Genomic DNA, 15367 nt, shown 5'->3' with positions numbered 1-15367 from the left:
CAATCTGATGTCTCTGTGTTAGAATTATTTGGAGGAGGGAGAGCTTGAAGCAGGAGAGATTTGTGCTCTAAGCTACATGATGATCTCCTTAGTTAAAACCAGCTCATAAAGAATAATTGGGAGGTGGTATTTGATTCTCTGAGATTATAGAAACAATCATTTTCTGCATATGATCTGGAGCACCTCTGCTTCAAGGTGCTGTGTGCTCAGACCCCATATGTTTCTGTAACTCTTCCCAAATGTACCTGTAGAGTTCTCTAATCTTCTGCCCCTTGTCAGGGAATAAACAATACGGACAGAAGCACAACTGTCAGATCTCCAGCTTTTCTTAAATTTGCCAATTTAATATTCCAAAATGTTGAAAGCTGGGGAAATGTCTTCCTTTTTATCTCACACTACTGTGTAAATGCACATGCAAAGCAATGGAAACATTTGTTTTCAAAGTCATTTCATTAATACTAGGTCATTGTTTGTTCTGATGATAAAAACACTTGCTTTGTGCATCCAGAAGTCTTAATAATCAGAAAAAAAAAATAATAAAATTGAATACATAGACAAATTATTTTTCAGATGGGTGGGCAGTGAACTCCTATACTCAATTCATCCTGTGCTCACATTGAAGTTGAATGAATGCCATTGTGCATACATCTGTTCCATGTTGGGCTTTCTATTTCTGTATGCTATCTCTTTTCCATGTCTGGAAATGCAACTAACACCAATCTTTGAATTACAAAGCTTGAATGATCAGTAGCAAAGCCATGTGACAAGCAAGAAATAGGTAGAGTTACTTCAGTAGGGTATCGTACTCCGTAAAATGTAGTTGCATGTTCTGAGCAACTAATGGAAAGTGAATTAAAATTGCACATCATGTGTAATAGAAAGACGTATGAAAGACTTTGCCAAAGAAACTTTGATACGCTTAAGACACTGTGGCAGCACAACTGCTTTTGTGTTTACGTTTCGGGAAAAGTAATTTCCTGTCAATCTGTGCTGGGCTCAGAGAGTGGGAGTATTTGCAAACACAGGTTACTCTAAAAATAAGTTGGAAACGATATAGTTTTGTACACTGCAGTACACTTCGAAGAACAATACAGGTTGGGAACAGTACAGCTTCTCAAAAATGAAAATGCAGTCCTTCAAAAAAAAAAAAAAAGTCACAAAGAAAAACAATGTCACACACTGTTTAATGAGATTAAAGCCACTAGCTTGTTCTCACTCAGCAACACACTGCACATTTTCCACATACCATTGCAGGCAACAATAAGGAGCATTTGGAGGTCAGATTAGAAAAGAGGGGGGAACTTTTTGGTAGCTTCAGAAAGTTTGGGATTTAATTCTGCTGCATTTAACAGCTGTAGCATACCAGTGTATTCCTTGTTTAATGTCACCAGAATAATTCCGATGTATTATTTTTTTCTGATTCAGGAAATACCTCATTTAGCATGCAATAAGAAAGAGAACATGCATACATATGTACACATAACTGAACATACGCACATGCATATTGGGGTATATGTGTCTTTATGTGTCTATATGTCTGACTTTGCCCCAGAAGAAGCAGAACAGCAAAGACGGGTGCGAGGCTTTGTTGTCTGTCTTGTGGGAACAAGCTGGGAGGCGGTTGCATAACCTTATAGCTTGGCACGTATGGTCCCTGCTGAGGTGCAGATTATGTCCATTATGTAACCGAGTTTGTACAGGAAGCTGACAGCATCTAACAAGCTAAAAATAAGCAGACTTCTGTAATTTCAAAGGACAATATTTTAGACCTCTTGTATGGCTTATTCTCTTTCAGCAATAAAAGTGGTCTTTCTAGACATTTTATTTATTTTTTGTCTAGGATGATATTTTATCACACTGGCAGCCTGTTTTCTCAGAGAGAGGCAGAGCTCCTTTCTCATTTTTCCATTACAGCACAAACTCTTCTGTTTTTTATTTAAGATACCCTGTATCTGTGAGAAGCAAAGCAGCCCAGGGTATTGCTTCTGCTTTTTCTCTTCAGATAGCCATGCAGTCTGACATTTGTGGGCAGCTTTTGGAAAAACAATGTTTGTTTGCACACCAGTAATAAACTTCTCAGACAATTAGACTGTAGATTATTAAGAGCATTTTTTATATTGCTCTTTCAAATGCGGGGTTTTCAGGACAGAACAAAAAGTATTCATTTTATCCCTTACTGAATTTGCTCTTTATTTTGGGAACAGTTCCATTTCCCTCTGGTAGGAGGGTGTTAAACTATGGAAACCCTACAGGACCTACAAGTCAGCCCTTGACTGCAGTAAGAACAACGATGTGTGGGTTTTCCTAAGCTGACATTTGCCTTCAACTCAAATTATTACTGCTGTCCCACCCATGTATGGCTGCTTATGCAGCTCACCATGTACATTGGAAGTGATCTTTGATACATGTATTAATGCTGGGGGAATCAGCCTGTCATTTCTGCCCAGGGTTCCTGAAGGACATGCAGACACGCAGGCTCATGCCAGGCGTCTCCATCACCACGCTGGGCTGCCTTGTCTCAGTGGCCACAGGGAGGACATTTGCCATTTCACATGCTGGGAGAAGGCCCAAGGCCTGCTGACTGTTTGCTGTGGGACTCTCCTATGTGGGAATCCAGCAGCACCTCTGATCTTCCTCCTGCCCCTTCATCACCCTCACCGGGCTGCAGTCAGGTGCACCGCACCCAGGCTAGGTACCAGCTGGCTGAGGTGGGGACGGGATGGAAGTAGTGATAGCATGGGGTTAATTTGCACAAGCATGATCTGAAGCCCTTTGGAAAATTTGGACTTCTCCACAGACAAGTGTTATTTTCTTAAATATTTGCATTGAACTTTTTTTTTGTAGAATTTGGACTAGTAACATTTCTATTTATGCTAGAAGTAGAGAGAAACAAGATAAACTCTTCCTGGGCCTCTGTAGCAGTTCAAGTACGGATGTACCTTGATTTTGAAGGAATAGCACTCTGTGAGTACCATTGCTGCATTTGTACCTCAGCAGCAATACTCAGCTTCAAGTACACTTGAATCACGTCCTGGTAATAAACTGACCTGATTGCAGTGAAGATGCTAACTTGAGTGGTCATTACCCTGCTTTTGATAGCAAGTACTTGATTTGTGATTTTCCAGCATGCAATCTCTTATTTTTGTTGTGATTTCCCCACTCTTACAGGGGCAGAGCCCCATCTGATTTAAGACAGTATATGATTATTCATTTGCAGTAGGTGAAAACCAGACGTGAAATATTCACATTTGCCTTCCTCATCCTCAGATTTTTCCTTTTAGGCTGGCACTGGTCCATTAGTTCTTAGCAGTCGCCAGCTGCTGCAAGGATACTCTGCAGCAATTCCTTAAAATCCCCTCTCTGTGCTCCCTTGGAAGCAGTGGGTCATACGGCTGCAGATGAGAGCTAGATCAAGAGGCTGCACCAGCATGCCTCTGGTCAGGCTCATTAGATTTGTTCAAAGTCTCCTGTTCGAAACCAATCCATACACGAGGCTTACCAGGGGTTTACACAATTCCTGTCTTAAAATAATTGCAATAATCCCTTGGATTGACAACACTGAATTGTTGTATTCCCTCCAAAAATAACATTTAGTTCTAATGTAATACTCAGCAGCGCGGGGGGTTGGGGAAAGAATCAAATGCCTGTTTTATTTTTGCTGCTGCGTTACAGTTATTCTGTAGGAGTGGGAAGAAAGGAATGTCACCCGAATGTGCTGGTGCTGGGTGCAAGCTGTAATCACTGCTGCGAGCGTGTGGGTGTTTGTTCTGCACGGTCCAGGGGGCCGTTCTTATCCCAGTGCAAACGCAAAGCAACTGCTGGGCTTGCGGGAAAGTTGGTGGGAGGAAAGTCAACTCCCTGCTGTTGTGCTGGGCTACCCTTTTGTTTAATTTCTGTGAGAAAGATATGCTCAGAACAGCCAAAACGTTTTATTTTGTTTATTTATTTATTTTATTTTCTATTTTTATTTTTGTGGTTAGGGTTTACCATACAACTGAATCAAGAAAATTGAAAGAACTAAATTCTTATAGAAATAAATCCTTAATTTTTTTTAAGGGAATTGGTTCAAAACAATTTAAAATGCTATGAGTAATAATAGTAAATCAGCAATGAACTGTTGGTATTTGCTCTTTTCTCTCAGTAGCCTCAGAAATGCAGGAAAAAGGATGGCAATAACACGCCATAAAGACCATTTCTGGTCGAAAAATGTTTTCCATCCACACTGTGTGGATACAAGATATGCTCTGGCAAGTGAGGGAGCTCCCTGAAGAGGGAAAGCCCAAGCAGTTTTGATGTCTTAAAATGGTCTTCCAGTGTGTTTTTACTGCATCCTTAAGTCAGGGGGCTGCCTATGCTGCGCTGTGTCCTCCAAGCACATCTGCTAAACCGCGGTGTGGGTATTTTGAAGTACAGATACATGAGCAGCGTGGCAGGAAAGATGGGCATCCTGGGAGTCAGAGATTGACCTAACTCCTGAGCACAGGCTTCATGTCTTGTGGCTGATGTACCCTCAAAGAATGTAGACCTCCTGTGCTTTGCACATGGTGTAATCATTACAATTTTCCAATACACTATCACATGAAGGCAGCATGATAGGACTGCAGATCAGTTGGGCTGTTTCAGGATTCAGGCCATTATGTTTATTCTGTAACATAAGTGCCCAAACTCTAGCTCCCAGTGCAAGGGCTACCCTCTTTGAAAAAGAGAGTTACTGGAAAACTTTTGGGCTTAAAATAGGGAAAAATGTGGTATGGAGCACTGGGAGCCTTGGCAGGCTGGACCTAGGCTAAAGAAGCTCTTTGATTATTTAAGTGTATATCAGAAATCGACCGTCACTGGTATCCAAAACACAAAGCCAAGCATTAAGACTGATTTTATGGATGTTTCAGTGGGACATTAAATCAATCCATCAAACCAGCTGCCTCTTTGCTAGGGCTAAGCATGAGCCTAATCTCCCAGGCTGGACTACTCCCAGGTGTAATGTCTACAGGTGAGAGACATCTGTGCAGCATGAACCAGAGGAAAAGTAAATGGCATAAGGGCACTTGATCGATTTTCTTCATTTTCCATATTCAGGACTCTAGCTACCTAGTAGACCACCAGACTACAAGTACTCTCACATAGATAAAGACAAAACTCCACTATGGTGGCAAAAGAAGCTGAGATAACAGAGGCCAGGTGGCTCCTGATGAGCCTCACACAGACTTGGGGCCTGTTTTGCTAAACTCTGCTCTCCTCTGTTCATTAGTCTCAATCTTTCCTCATAACAGGTTAAAATTTACTGCAAAATTGCTATCAGTATCTGTATACCAACATGCCATTAGCATGTTAAAATGCTGGATCACAGCTTTTGATGCATTAATTAGCTTATTCCTCACAGGTGCTACGGAAAATACCTTTTCTGCAACAGATTCATACTTTCATTTGTAGCATTGTCAGGGTGCCCTACCCAGGGTTTGAAACACTATAAAATGTCCCATGACAGTTCATGCTGCTCTGGATTCAGCACCTTCGTCAGGATCAGTGAAACATTATACTATAAGGGCTTGAGTCTCAGCTACAGTCAGTCATGAGCATCACTGAGTTCGTCAGGCAGCAGTGAGGTGAGATCCTGCTCCATTTTTATTATTCATTATGCTGCATAGTCCCCTGCATTTACTAACATAACAGAGATACTCTGCAAAATCTCATCCAGGCAAATGGTTAATGGATGCACTGGTCTAATGAGCTCTCATCCCTATGAGGGAACATAGAGGATAACAGTAATGAATCCTCCCTTTCTGTCCTCCCTGAAGCTGTCGGAGTCTCTGGAGCTTTCAGGGTCATCTCTTCCGTCACCAGCCTCCGGGCATCTGTGCAGCCTCCAAGCATATTGCCTCCAAATGCAGATCTGGCACAGGAAGCAAGATTCACTTCTAGCAGCATGCCTTAAGCTGGACAAAACTTGTTCCAGTTCATCAGACTTCTGAGTGCATCAGCTTTAGCTTTGCTGATAAAAAGTCAACAAAAGGATTATTCTGTAAAAATCCAAGGATTTTATTGGATCTCTGTGGGTGTGAAAATTCTTGTTTTATAAACCATGCACATCTTTGATAAGGGTATTTAGTGACTGGCTGGCCTGTTGAGACAGCCTGTTTTAAGACCATCAGGGTTGTGCTGAGTCAATGTCATCTTGTGTAACAATGTTAGCCAGAAAGGAGAAAAGATCATTGTCTTTATTTATCATCTGCGATTTTTCTAATCCCTCAATAAGAATAGTGTAACATCTCTGAAGTAGGATTTTTGTTACAAGATAAATACCAAAGCTTGAAAGTACGTTCCTCAGCTCTAACTGGACTGGGGGAGAAGGATACAGGCTTTGCATAATCTGATGAATGCCTAGTTGTTTCTTTACCATTTAGTCAGTATTTTATTATTATTATTTTTTTTTTCAGCAGTATTCTGTGGTTTAAATATCTGGTTTAAGTAATACCCTGTATATCCGCTCAGATCTGAACCATCTGTTTTGAGCTGGTTTTGCTTGGTCCCAGCTAGAGCTGCATGCTGTCTAATAAAGACATATGGTTTCCACTTTCTTCTCTTTGCTGGGAATTGCTGCCCACTGTGCATTCTCAGGGTCAGCTGGACACCAGCACGGACTGCCTCTGCATTGACTTGGTTTACAGAAAATATAATTAGCAGAAGGGGTAGAAAAGGATATGCTCATCCTGTTTTTTTTTTTTTTTTTTTTTTTTTGTTGTTGTTGTTTTATTTTGTTTTTTTTTTTTGTTGTTGTTATTTGTTTTTTTTTTTTTTTTTGTCACTTCTGACAGATACATTTGAAAGACATACTTAGCAAAAACAAACTTAGCAGAACATTTTAGCGTGTGCTGTCATCCTGGGGTACTAAAAGCAGATTTGAAAAACCTGGCTAAAGGGAAAAATCCTGAGCAGAGCCTGGGCACAGGAATTCCTTTCGGCAAGCTGCAAACAAGTGACTTCAGAGTGCTCCCAGCTGGAGCATGTGTGTGCTTGTGTGATGGCTCAACGCATCGAGTGGAATGAAGTCAGAACTCAGCAATTTACCCTTGCACAGGAATATAAAGTGGTAAATGTTTCCTCTTTAACAATAGAGCAGCTAGAAATATCTTTCCGTGAGAGTCCCCCATGGCGTTTTTTTTCTGCTGCTTGCTGTGCCTTTGCATGTAAAAATCAAGGCAGACAGGGCCTGTGTGGGAAGTCCTCCCTGAATCCTGGGGCAAATCACTCCAGGAACAACCCTGCTGTTGGCACCTCCCCGATCCAGCCTGTGACAGATGCGGGAGCAGGGGGGCAGGACAGTGGCACAGATCTCAAAGGGGCAACTTAACACGCTGCAATTTAAAAGTGAGTGCTGCAATTCAAGAAAAAAATAATTGTAGGGATGTGCTGCCCTCTGGCAGGATTTTTTACAGCTCTGATTCTCTGAGAGCTGCAGGAACGCTGCTCAGCAATGATGCTCTGGCACAGGGATGTCTCTGCTGACAGAGGGGAGCACGCAGGGCACACTTTGAGTTCTTGGTATGGTGTAGGCTTTCAGAGAAGATACTCAGCAAATAAGGCTATTTTTCATTAAAGCTGTATTCAAAAAGGCCCATTAATGTCACCATGCTACTTGTGGATATACGGATAGTGGTTTTGAAAACCTGGGCTTCCTCTGCACTAAATGAACTGCAAGCCTCCAGAGGTGAGATTTCTCTGATGAAATGTTGAGTTCTGCAATGCCTACACTGCACTGCTGTGTCCTGGGAACTGCCTGCATGGTCAGCAGAAGGAGAAGGAGCACCTAGGACATTTCTGATCTCTCTGACGTCACAGTGTCTATCTCCTAAAAGTATCTATTAAAATATCTAGGTTGGCTGTTTGGATGTTAATGTGCTTTATTTACTTTATTTATTTATTTATTTATTTATTTATTTATTTATTTATTTGCAGGTACCTGAGATAAGGTCTTTCTAGTCCTAGCAAATAGCAAATAAATAGGAGCGTGGGGAGGCCCATAAAGCTGTCCCAGGTGCATAGATATATCTGGTTGCTTTTGTTGTTTGAGATAAGGGAAGGATAATACAGATGACTGGTAGGAATACAGTTGTAATTCCCCTTAGTATATGTAGCAGTCTGGCTGCCCACATAAAACCTGTGGTTCTAACCTCCAGTGAGTCACGGTCCCAGGAGAAACGAACAGGTAGGCAAGGACTGAGGAAGAAGAACAACAAGTAGGACTCAAATACAAATCCATGATCATCCCCCAGAGTTGATTATATGGCTACATGGGATTTCTGCAGGCTTTTGAAGGCAAGGGAAGCCTGGGGTTGGAAGGTTCATAAGACCAAGTGGGTGATTTCTGTACTGGTGAGAGAGCAAAGCAGAGGAAGCTGTGGCAGTGCTATCCTCACAGAGAGACACACACCCTTGTTGTACACGGGAACGTCTTTATAAGAGGTCACTTGCTACGTGAGCAAAGGAGAACACAGCTGAAGACTCTATTACTGTTTACCAATCTGGTATTGTACAGATATAACAAATGCTTTAAGCTCTTAGTGGTTTCTATGCCCTTGTGTATAAAACTCAGGCTCACTGATTCAACCAAGTTCAGGTATGCCACTGGTCAGAAGCTGATTTTTTTTGTGGTGGGCAGGTTGATGACCATCTTCATGGTCATCTCTCTCTCTCTCTCTTTCTCACTCTTTCTCTTCTTCCTTCTTACATATAAATATATATATATTTGATCTTCTTCTGGTATCTTTTTCTGCTTAACACACACATAATCAGCAGGGACCTTGTGACTAATGATTCCGCTCATAGCAGTGGTCACAGGCTTTGGCATCAAAGTCCACATTGCACAATGGGTTGCTGTGCAGAGCTACCAGAGCTGGTCTGGAAGGCGCTAGCTCAATGTGAGAGTGCAGCCAGGCTAATAAATAGCTCAGAGCAGGCTTTCATGGATCTGCTTTATTGTTGTCAGGGGTCTGAACTTGTATCCCTTTATGTTACTGTACTATGGGAGTAAAATATGTGTGCTTGTTTAGAGCTATTTGGACTATCTCTGGGTGACACTGTACTAGGCAGGTCAGGGATGTTCACAAAGTATAAAGACAGTGATAAAAGCTAAGGTTTGATTTTATAGTTGCTTTTATTATTACTAAGAGAGCTTGAAGAATAAGGAAACTGCTTCTTTATCAACCTTTTCATCTACAGCAGCCACAGCCATTAAGGAACCCTGGGGCCCTCTGCAGTGATGGCAGCATCCTCCATGATTTCAGTAAGACCTGGACTGATGAGACAAGCTACTGTGGGCTGATACACAGATCTTACTCTGAAAATCTACCACTTTGTTTGGTATAGATCATGCCCACTTTGTTTCTTAGATATGGCTGATGACAGTTCATATAGATGTATATGGAATAAGTATTAATGCCTCCTCTGTTATGTTTTACAGACAAACTGGAAGATCCATGTCATGTTGTCCTTTAAGTCTTGAAAACAGTCCCTGGAAATGGAGTACTACTATTCATCATTCACATTTCAGCCCCTGGCCCGACTGTGCATCTCACTCCTCCAGGCTTCTCCTGCCGTGAAACCAGTCTGACCACCAGTTTTGGAGAGGAAATGTTTTATAGCTGCCTGGAACGCACCGAGAGACCTGTGCTCCCTTCAGGGTAGTGCTGAACCTGAAAATGTTCCGTGTAACTGGGAGCCCATTAACTAAAGCAAGAGGGCAGAACGTGACCATATTTTATTTTAATAAGCTTGGCTATTATCCTCAGTACACATTACAGGAAATCCCTGTTAGTGGCGGCTGATCACAGAACTTCAGTTTGCAAACTCATCTGGAGAAAGGCAGCTGTGACATTAACTATTCCACCCCAGCTAAGGACTTCCATGGATTAGCAGCCATAGACTGGGAATACTGGAGCCCTCAGTGGGACTGCGACTGGGATGCAAAAGATGTTTACAGGAGAAAGGCCAGGAAACTCATTTCTCAAATGGAAGGGATTTTTTTCAGCAGCTGCTGTTGAACATTAAGTCAGATTTTCCTTAAAAAAAAGTGCAAAAGCTTTTATGAAGGAAACAGTTGCATTAGGAATGAAAAGCAGAACAAGGGGCCTGCAGGGATGCTGTTTAACCCTGACTGCCACAATTGCAATTTCTGTGTTAAGAAGTGCTCTGGTTCCTGCCTAAAGAGTGAAGTTTTGGGGAACAATGAACTTCCCTGGCTCTGGGATGGTGCTGCAGCCCTGTATCCTTCCATCAGCATTAAGAAATTGCTTGGAAGCAGTGAAAACATTTTGCACTTTTCTGAATTTATGGTGAATAAATCCATAAGGATTTTCTCCATGACATCCAAAGGTTGTGTTTTGCCTGTATTTGTGTATAGTTGACTAGGTTATGGAGATGAACCTTTATTTTTTTTTCTCTGTCGTAAGCTGTTGCTGGAACAATGTGGGTTGCGTTTATGCTTTAACCGTTCTTACAGATGGTACATTGGGATGGAAAACCTCCAACCAGCTCCAGCTCTGCTGGTTCATGTTAATTGTCCACATGCTTGAAGAGCTCAATGTTCTGAAGAAAAAATGCAGTCTCAAATACCCTTTTTTTAAAAAACAAACAAACAAACACACACAAACAAAAAAAGCTTTATTTCAGCACTGTGCTATACTCAAACATGCATTTGAATGGATTAAAAGGATTTCAGCAATCTGATGTAGTATGTAGGATGCAGTTAATACATTAATCCCCCCGATGTACTTTCTTCTTCTCAGGTATGCAATCACTAACTAATCCCCAGATAGTTGCCCCTTTTATAGAAAGGAAACTGAGGCGGAGATGTTAGCAACTTGCTCAGTGTTACAACTAAGCAATTTACTCAGCTTAGGTATTGAAACCAGGAGTCATGGACACATGGCTCCATCTCAAAAACATGTAATTTATTTCCATGCCTACCTCAGAATAGACAAACAGTGCACCAGAAGCATGGAGTACTTATCACAGCAGCTGCAAACACACAAGCACACAACTGTTTTTAAAACAAATGTCTTAACCTAGCCCTTCTTTACTTGGTTCTGGACATCCTCCTAGAAATTGGATGAAGACAGCAGGTTTCCTGTGATAAAGCAGCATAATCTCTCTCTTCTTGTTAGACACCGGCTGCTCTACCAGCAGGTCTCAAATTCTGTATTTCAGAGTTTAGCAAGTGAGCTGTATTCACTTCTTAAAGGCTGAGTTCGTTCTTTCAGCCCAGGTACAGAATCTGAAGCTGGTAGCTTGTCTGGGAAGAAGAATTAGCTCACCCTCCTAGTAGGTCCCACTACTCCCCTAGCATTGCCATCACCCACTTACTCCAGGTGGAAAGCATATGCCTGTTCTTGCCTGAAGACCTGGCTTTGGGCCTCTTTGTGTCTTGTGGGACAAAGTCCATATCATATGCTGGGGATGGGGGAAGTGGGAGAGGGTCCCACAACATGGGCAGGCCATTGCATATCTGAGTGGGCTTGGGGAAGAGGAGTAAAACATGTTATTTATATAAATTCTGTGGTCATGCACAGTCTGTATTATTGATTTACCACGTGTGACAGCTTAATCAAGTGGCAGACTGGAAACAATGCAGTTCACATATGGACAAAATACAGTGATGACAGAAAATGCTATTTTGTACCTCTGACTGTCCATGCTGTGTTTTCTTTGGGTTTTGCTTTTGAGTTAGGGAGCTTCCTTTCCTATACCTGACCACTTTTTTGACCTAACTCTGAAAGATGTGGATCGATGACGGTGAGGATAACTGAATCTTTCAGCAGGGAGCCTGCTGCAAAGCAGAAGAGTTATTTGCTCATCTCATTCCTAGACAGACTTGAAGGAGGCATAGGCATCTGCTTTGCTGGTTTTATCCAGCTTGCCCTTCCTTAGCTTTGCAAGAAGATAGACGGGCATCAAGAACTGCTGCAGACTGCTGTGTAACCCCCTTGCCATTTTATGCCCAGTTTCCACCTCTTTTCCCCCTTAGGCAGCCAATTCCAGTGAAGATTTTCTACTTTGATTCTTCATGTGATGTGGCCCTCAATCTCCCTTAAATCTATCACGGTATCTAGGGAGTCACTTGCATATCAATGGTCTTTCATCTTCAGTGCTTGTGGCATCGTAATTTACTTGTTGCTGATTCTTAATCACTGGTTAAATTAGGGATAAACATCCATGCAGCTAATACCCTTCTCTTAGAGCCTGCAATTTGAGGGAAAACCGTAGTGAAAGACATCTTTCTGAAACAAACATAGAGCATGAAAACAAACTGAAATTCTTAAGAGTTATCAAGAGCCACATTTTCTCTTTCATTTAATGTTGCACAATGCCAGCATTCACCCTCCTATAGTGTGTGTCTATTTATGGTAACCTTTTCTAGGTTTTTATAAGAAACTGTGAGTTCCTAGGGAAAGCAGCATGAACAATGCATGCCTTTGGAATCACAGCTTTCAAATTGGAGTGGGACTGGAAAATAGCTGATTGACATGGCAGAATGTCTCTCTTCTTCTCTTATCAGCAAAACCAGAACCAATGAAATGCTTTTGGGAATTCTCATGTTAAAAATTCCACTTTAATTAAAAGATTTTAGTTGTCTTTAGTAATAATGAGATATCAAATAATTGCAATTGCTTTTTTCATCAAAGTGAATTAAAATGCACTCTTTTCCCAGTGTTTGCTCACTTGTTTATTCTCGGGTATCTCAGGTAATAGCTAAGTCCGCAAAGATTGGCTTATGTTTAATAATCTTTGTACTCTAGACAACAAGCCTTGAAACACAATAAAAACTGGTTTATAGGAACCAGTATGAAAAGAAAATGCACTCCAAAGGAGTGTCACATAAATAACCATTGGATTGCTTTAGAAAGGCTGTGAAATGCCGAATTACCCTGACAGTGATGTCTTTACTCTTTGCTGTAGCGAGATCTTATTAACACTATTGGAGAGAGTGCTGCTTTGGGAGCTGCAGGCATTGTTATTTGGAAAGAGATGAGTTTAACTTCACCAGAAGTAAGCCTGTGCCTGATTTAAATGCAGTGTGCGAGATCTTCATTTTACCCTATTAATAGACCTTAACTGCACCAGTTCTGAGCAGTCAGCAGAGCAGAGCTGACTGCTTAATCACTCTGCTGTCCCCCAGCCAGGATGACCACACAACACGCCATTCTTCCTGGTTCAACCAGGCCTTGTGAGGCTTACGGGCCACCCCGCGGTAGGGAAGGAAGTCCATGGCTAATACCAGGCATTCTGGGAGACGGTTCCTCAGTATTTGTCACCCTCGTCAGATTCCTTTCCAGTTGGATAAAACACCAGGAAATCTGCTAGGGCCTGACCTGCACATCAGTCAGCCCAGACTAGGTATAGCAGTGCTGCCTAGCAATTTGTCTGGTTACAAGACCTCTATCTGTGCCTGTGCATGGGCAAGTAAAGTGAACCAGGCCGTTTAGATCAAGTGGAGAGGCTTTGTATCATGTGATATCAGACTTAACCACATTAAACTCAAAGATTTATGTCTGAAGCCCCAACGTGTCCTGAAGCCTTCAGACAGCCACATTTTTTGTCAGGAGAAAAGACTTTGTCCTCAGAGCTGTGTGAAGTGGGTGTTCTGGGCCACTTTTCTCCTGGCAGATAGTAAAGAAAACCCAGCCATTTTCAGAATAAATGGCTGAAGGTAAGTGTTCAGTGTTCCTCAGCAAATTCAATTACTTCAGCCAATTTTTGTGAATATTCAGCCATGACTTCTGTCAGAGTCCATGTGAATAGGAGGACTGAACTTCCTCCCAGCTGGGTCAAGTGACACAAGCAAGCCCCTGGAGCATCTCCATCAGCTCCAGACCCCCATGCTCTTGCCACACAGCCATGCTGTCAGCACCTGCATTTCTAGCATACATCGTAGATCCTTTCTACATCTACAGGCTGCAATGTTTTCTGGGGAGTGCAGATTGATAAGGCCGTTTCCAAAATTCTGCACTTCCACAAGGTTTGTATTTTCTGTATAAAATCTCCTAACAATCCTTTACATTAGTTACACGTAACTCATCCCAAATTCATTCATTAATGTGGGCTGCTTACATATTGCATATTTTTCAGACTGAAAAAAAAAGAAAAAAGAAAAAAATAGAGTGGTTAGTTTCAAGGGGTTAAGTATTTCCGAAAGAGAATTTACTTGTGTGAAGCAATTACAAACTGTTTGGTTACTGGTATATGAAGATATAAATATTCATATGCACACATAAAGTATATGTGAGATAATTGTCTTTATATTAGAATCTCTATAGCTGAAAAAATAACAGACAAATAGCTGCAAAACCAATAAGGGACCTATGAGACCTAAGATGGGTTCCCTTCTTTTTCTTTTTCTTTTTCTTTTTCTTTTTCTTTTTCTTTTTCTTTTTCTTTTTCTTTTTCTTTTTCTTTTTCTTTTTCTTTTTCTTTTTCTTTTTCTTTTTCTTTTTCTTTTTCTTTTTCTTTTTCTTTTTCTTTTTCTTTTTCTTTTTCTTTTTCTTTTTCCTTTTCTTTTTTTTCTTTTTCTTTTTGACCCAGGCAAAGAAGCAGTAATTCCCACTGGCTTTCATTATCCATTTTGTTCTAGAACTTTAAGGATCATCAGACTTAGAGCTTTGTGGTTTTGCACCTCTTAGCAGCTTTTAATTCTTCAAACATACACTATTATCCTCATATCTAACCTTGGTGAGTTATTGTCATAATAGCTGTGTTAAACAAATTATTGTAAAACAAACACTATCTTAAAAGAGCTCTTGAAGGCATGTAAAAAAAACTTTTTTTTTTTTTTTTTTTTTGACAGAACTCCTTGAACTCCTTTGCAGAAATATTTTAAATTCCTTTTAAATTAAAGGAGACAGGGACTAGACCTCAGCCAATGAATAAGAAATAAATTGAGTTTTGAATGATCCTTCTTTAAAAGAAGAAAATACATAAATGAAATTCAGACTGTATCTTTCAAAAAAAAAATTATTATTTTTTTTAAGCACACTCTTGATAGGAAAAGTAGAAATCTTCTGATTGATTTTTTTTTTAGCATTCCGCTTGTGATGTAGGACTGAGAGACATGCTAATAGGATAAAAAATTGCATGCAGCTGGGACAGTGGAGGTTCAGGCTGGGTGTTAGGGAAAGGTTCTGCACCCAGAGGGTGGTTGGGCACTGGGACAGGCTCCTCAGGGCAGTGGTCACAGCACCAAGCCTGCCAGAACTCAAGAAGTGTTTGGACAGTGCTCTCAGACACAGGGTATGATTTTTGGGTGGTCCTATGTGGAGCCAGGAGTTGGACTTGATGATCCCTATCAGTCCCTTCCAACTCAGGATATTCTATGATT

The 15367-nt window shown here is 41.2% G+C and overlaps 1 protein-coding gene across 1 annotated transcript; it reads left to right on the top strand.

Moving 5' to 3' along the window:
• The first annotated feature begins 7626 nt into the window (after positions 1–7626).
• Positions 7627–14589, top strand: HYAL4 (hyaluronidase 4). The gene is given in 8 exon segments (XM_005031695.2): positions 7627–7705; positions 9615–9666; positions 9668–10006; positions 10008–10141; positions 10144–10440; positions 11468–11470; positions 12956–13041; positions 14575–14589. Coding segments are annotated over 8 exon segments (1005 nt in total).
• The last annotated feature ends 778 nt before the right edge of the window (positions 14590–15367 follow it).

The sequence above is a fragment of the Anas platyrhynchos genome, chromosome 1 (genome assembly GCF_047663525.1).
Source record: "Anas platyrhynchos isolate ZD024472 breed Pekin duck chromosome 1, IASCAAS_PekinDuck_T2T, whole genome shotgun sequence".
Taxonomy (NCBI): Eukaryota; Metazoa; Chordata; class Aves; order Anseriformes; family Anatidae; genus Anas; species Anas platyrhynchos.
Note: the sequence above shows the minus strand (reverse complement) of the source record. Positions and strands in the feature narration are given on the sequence as shown.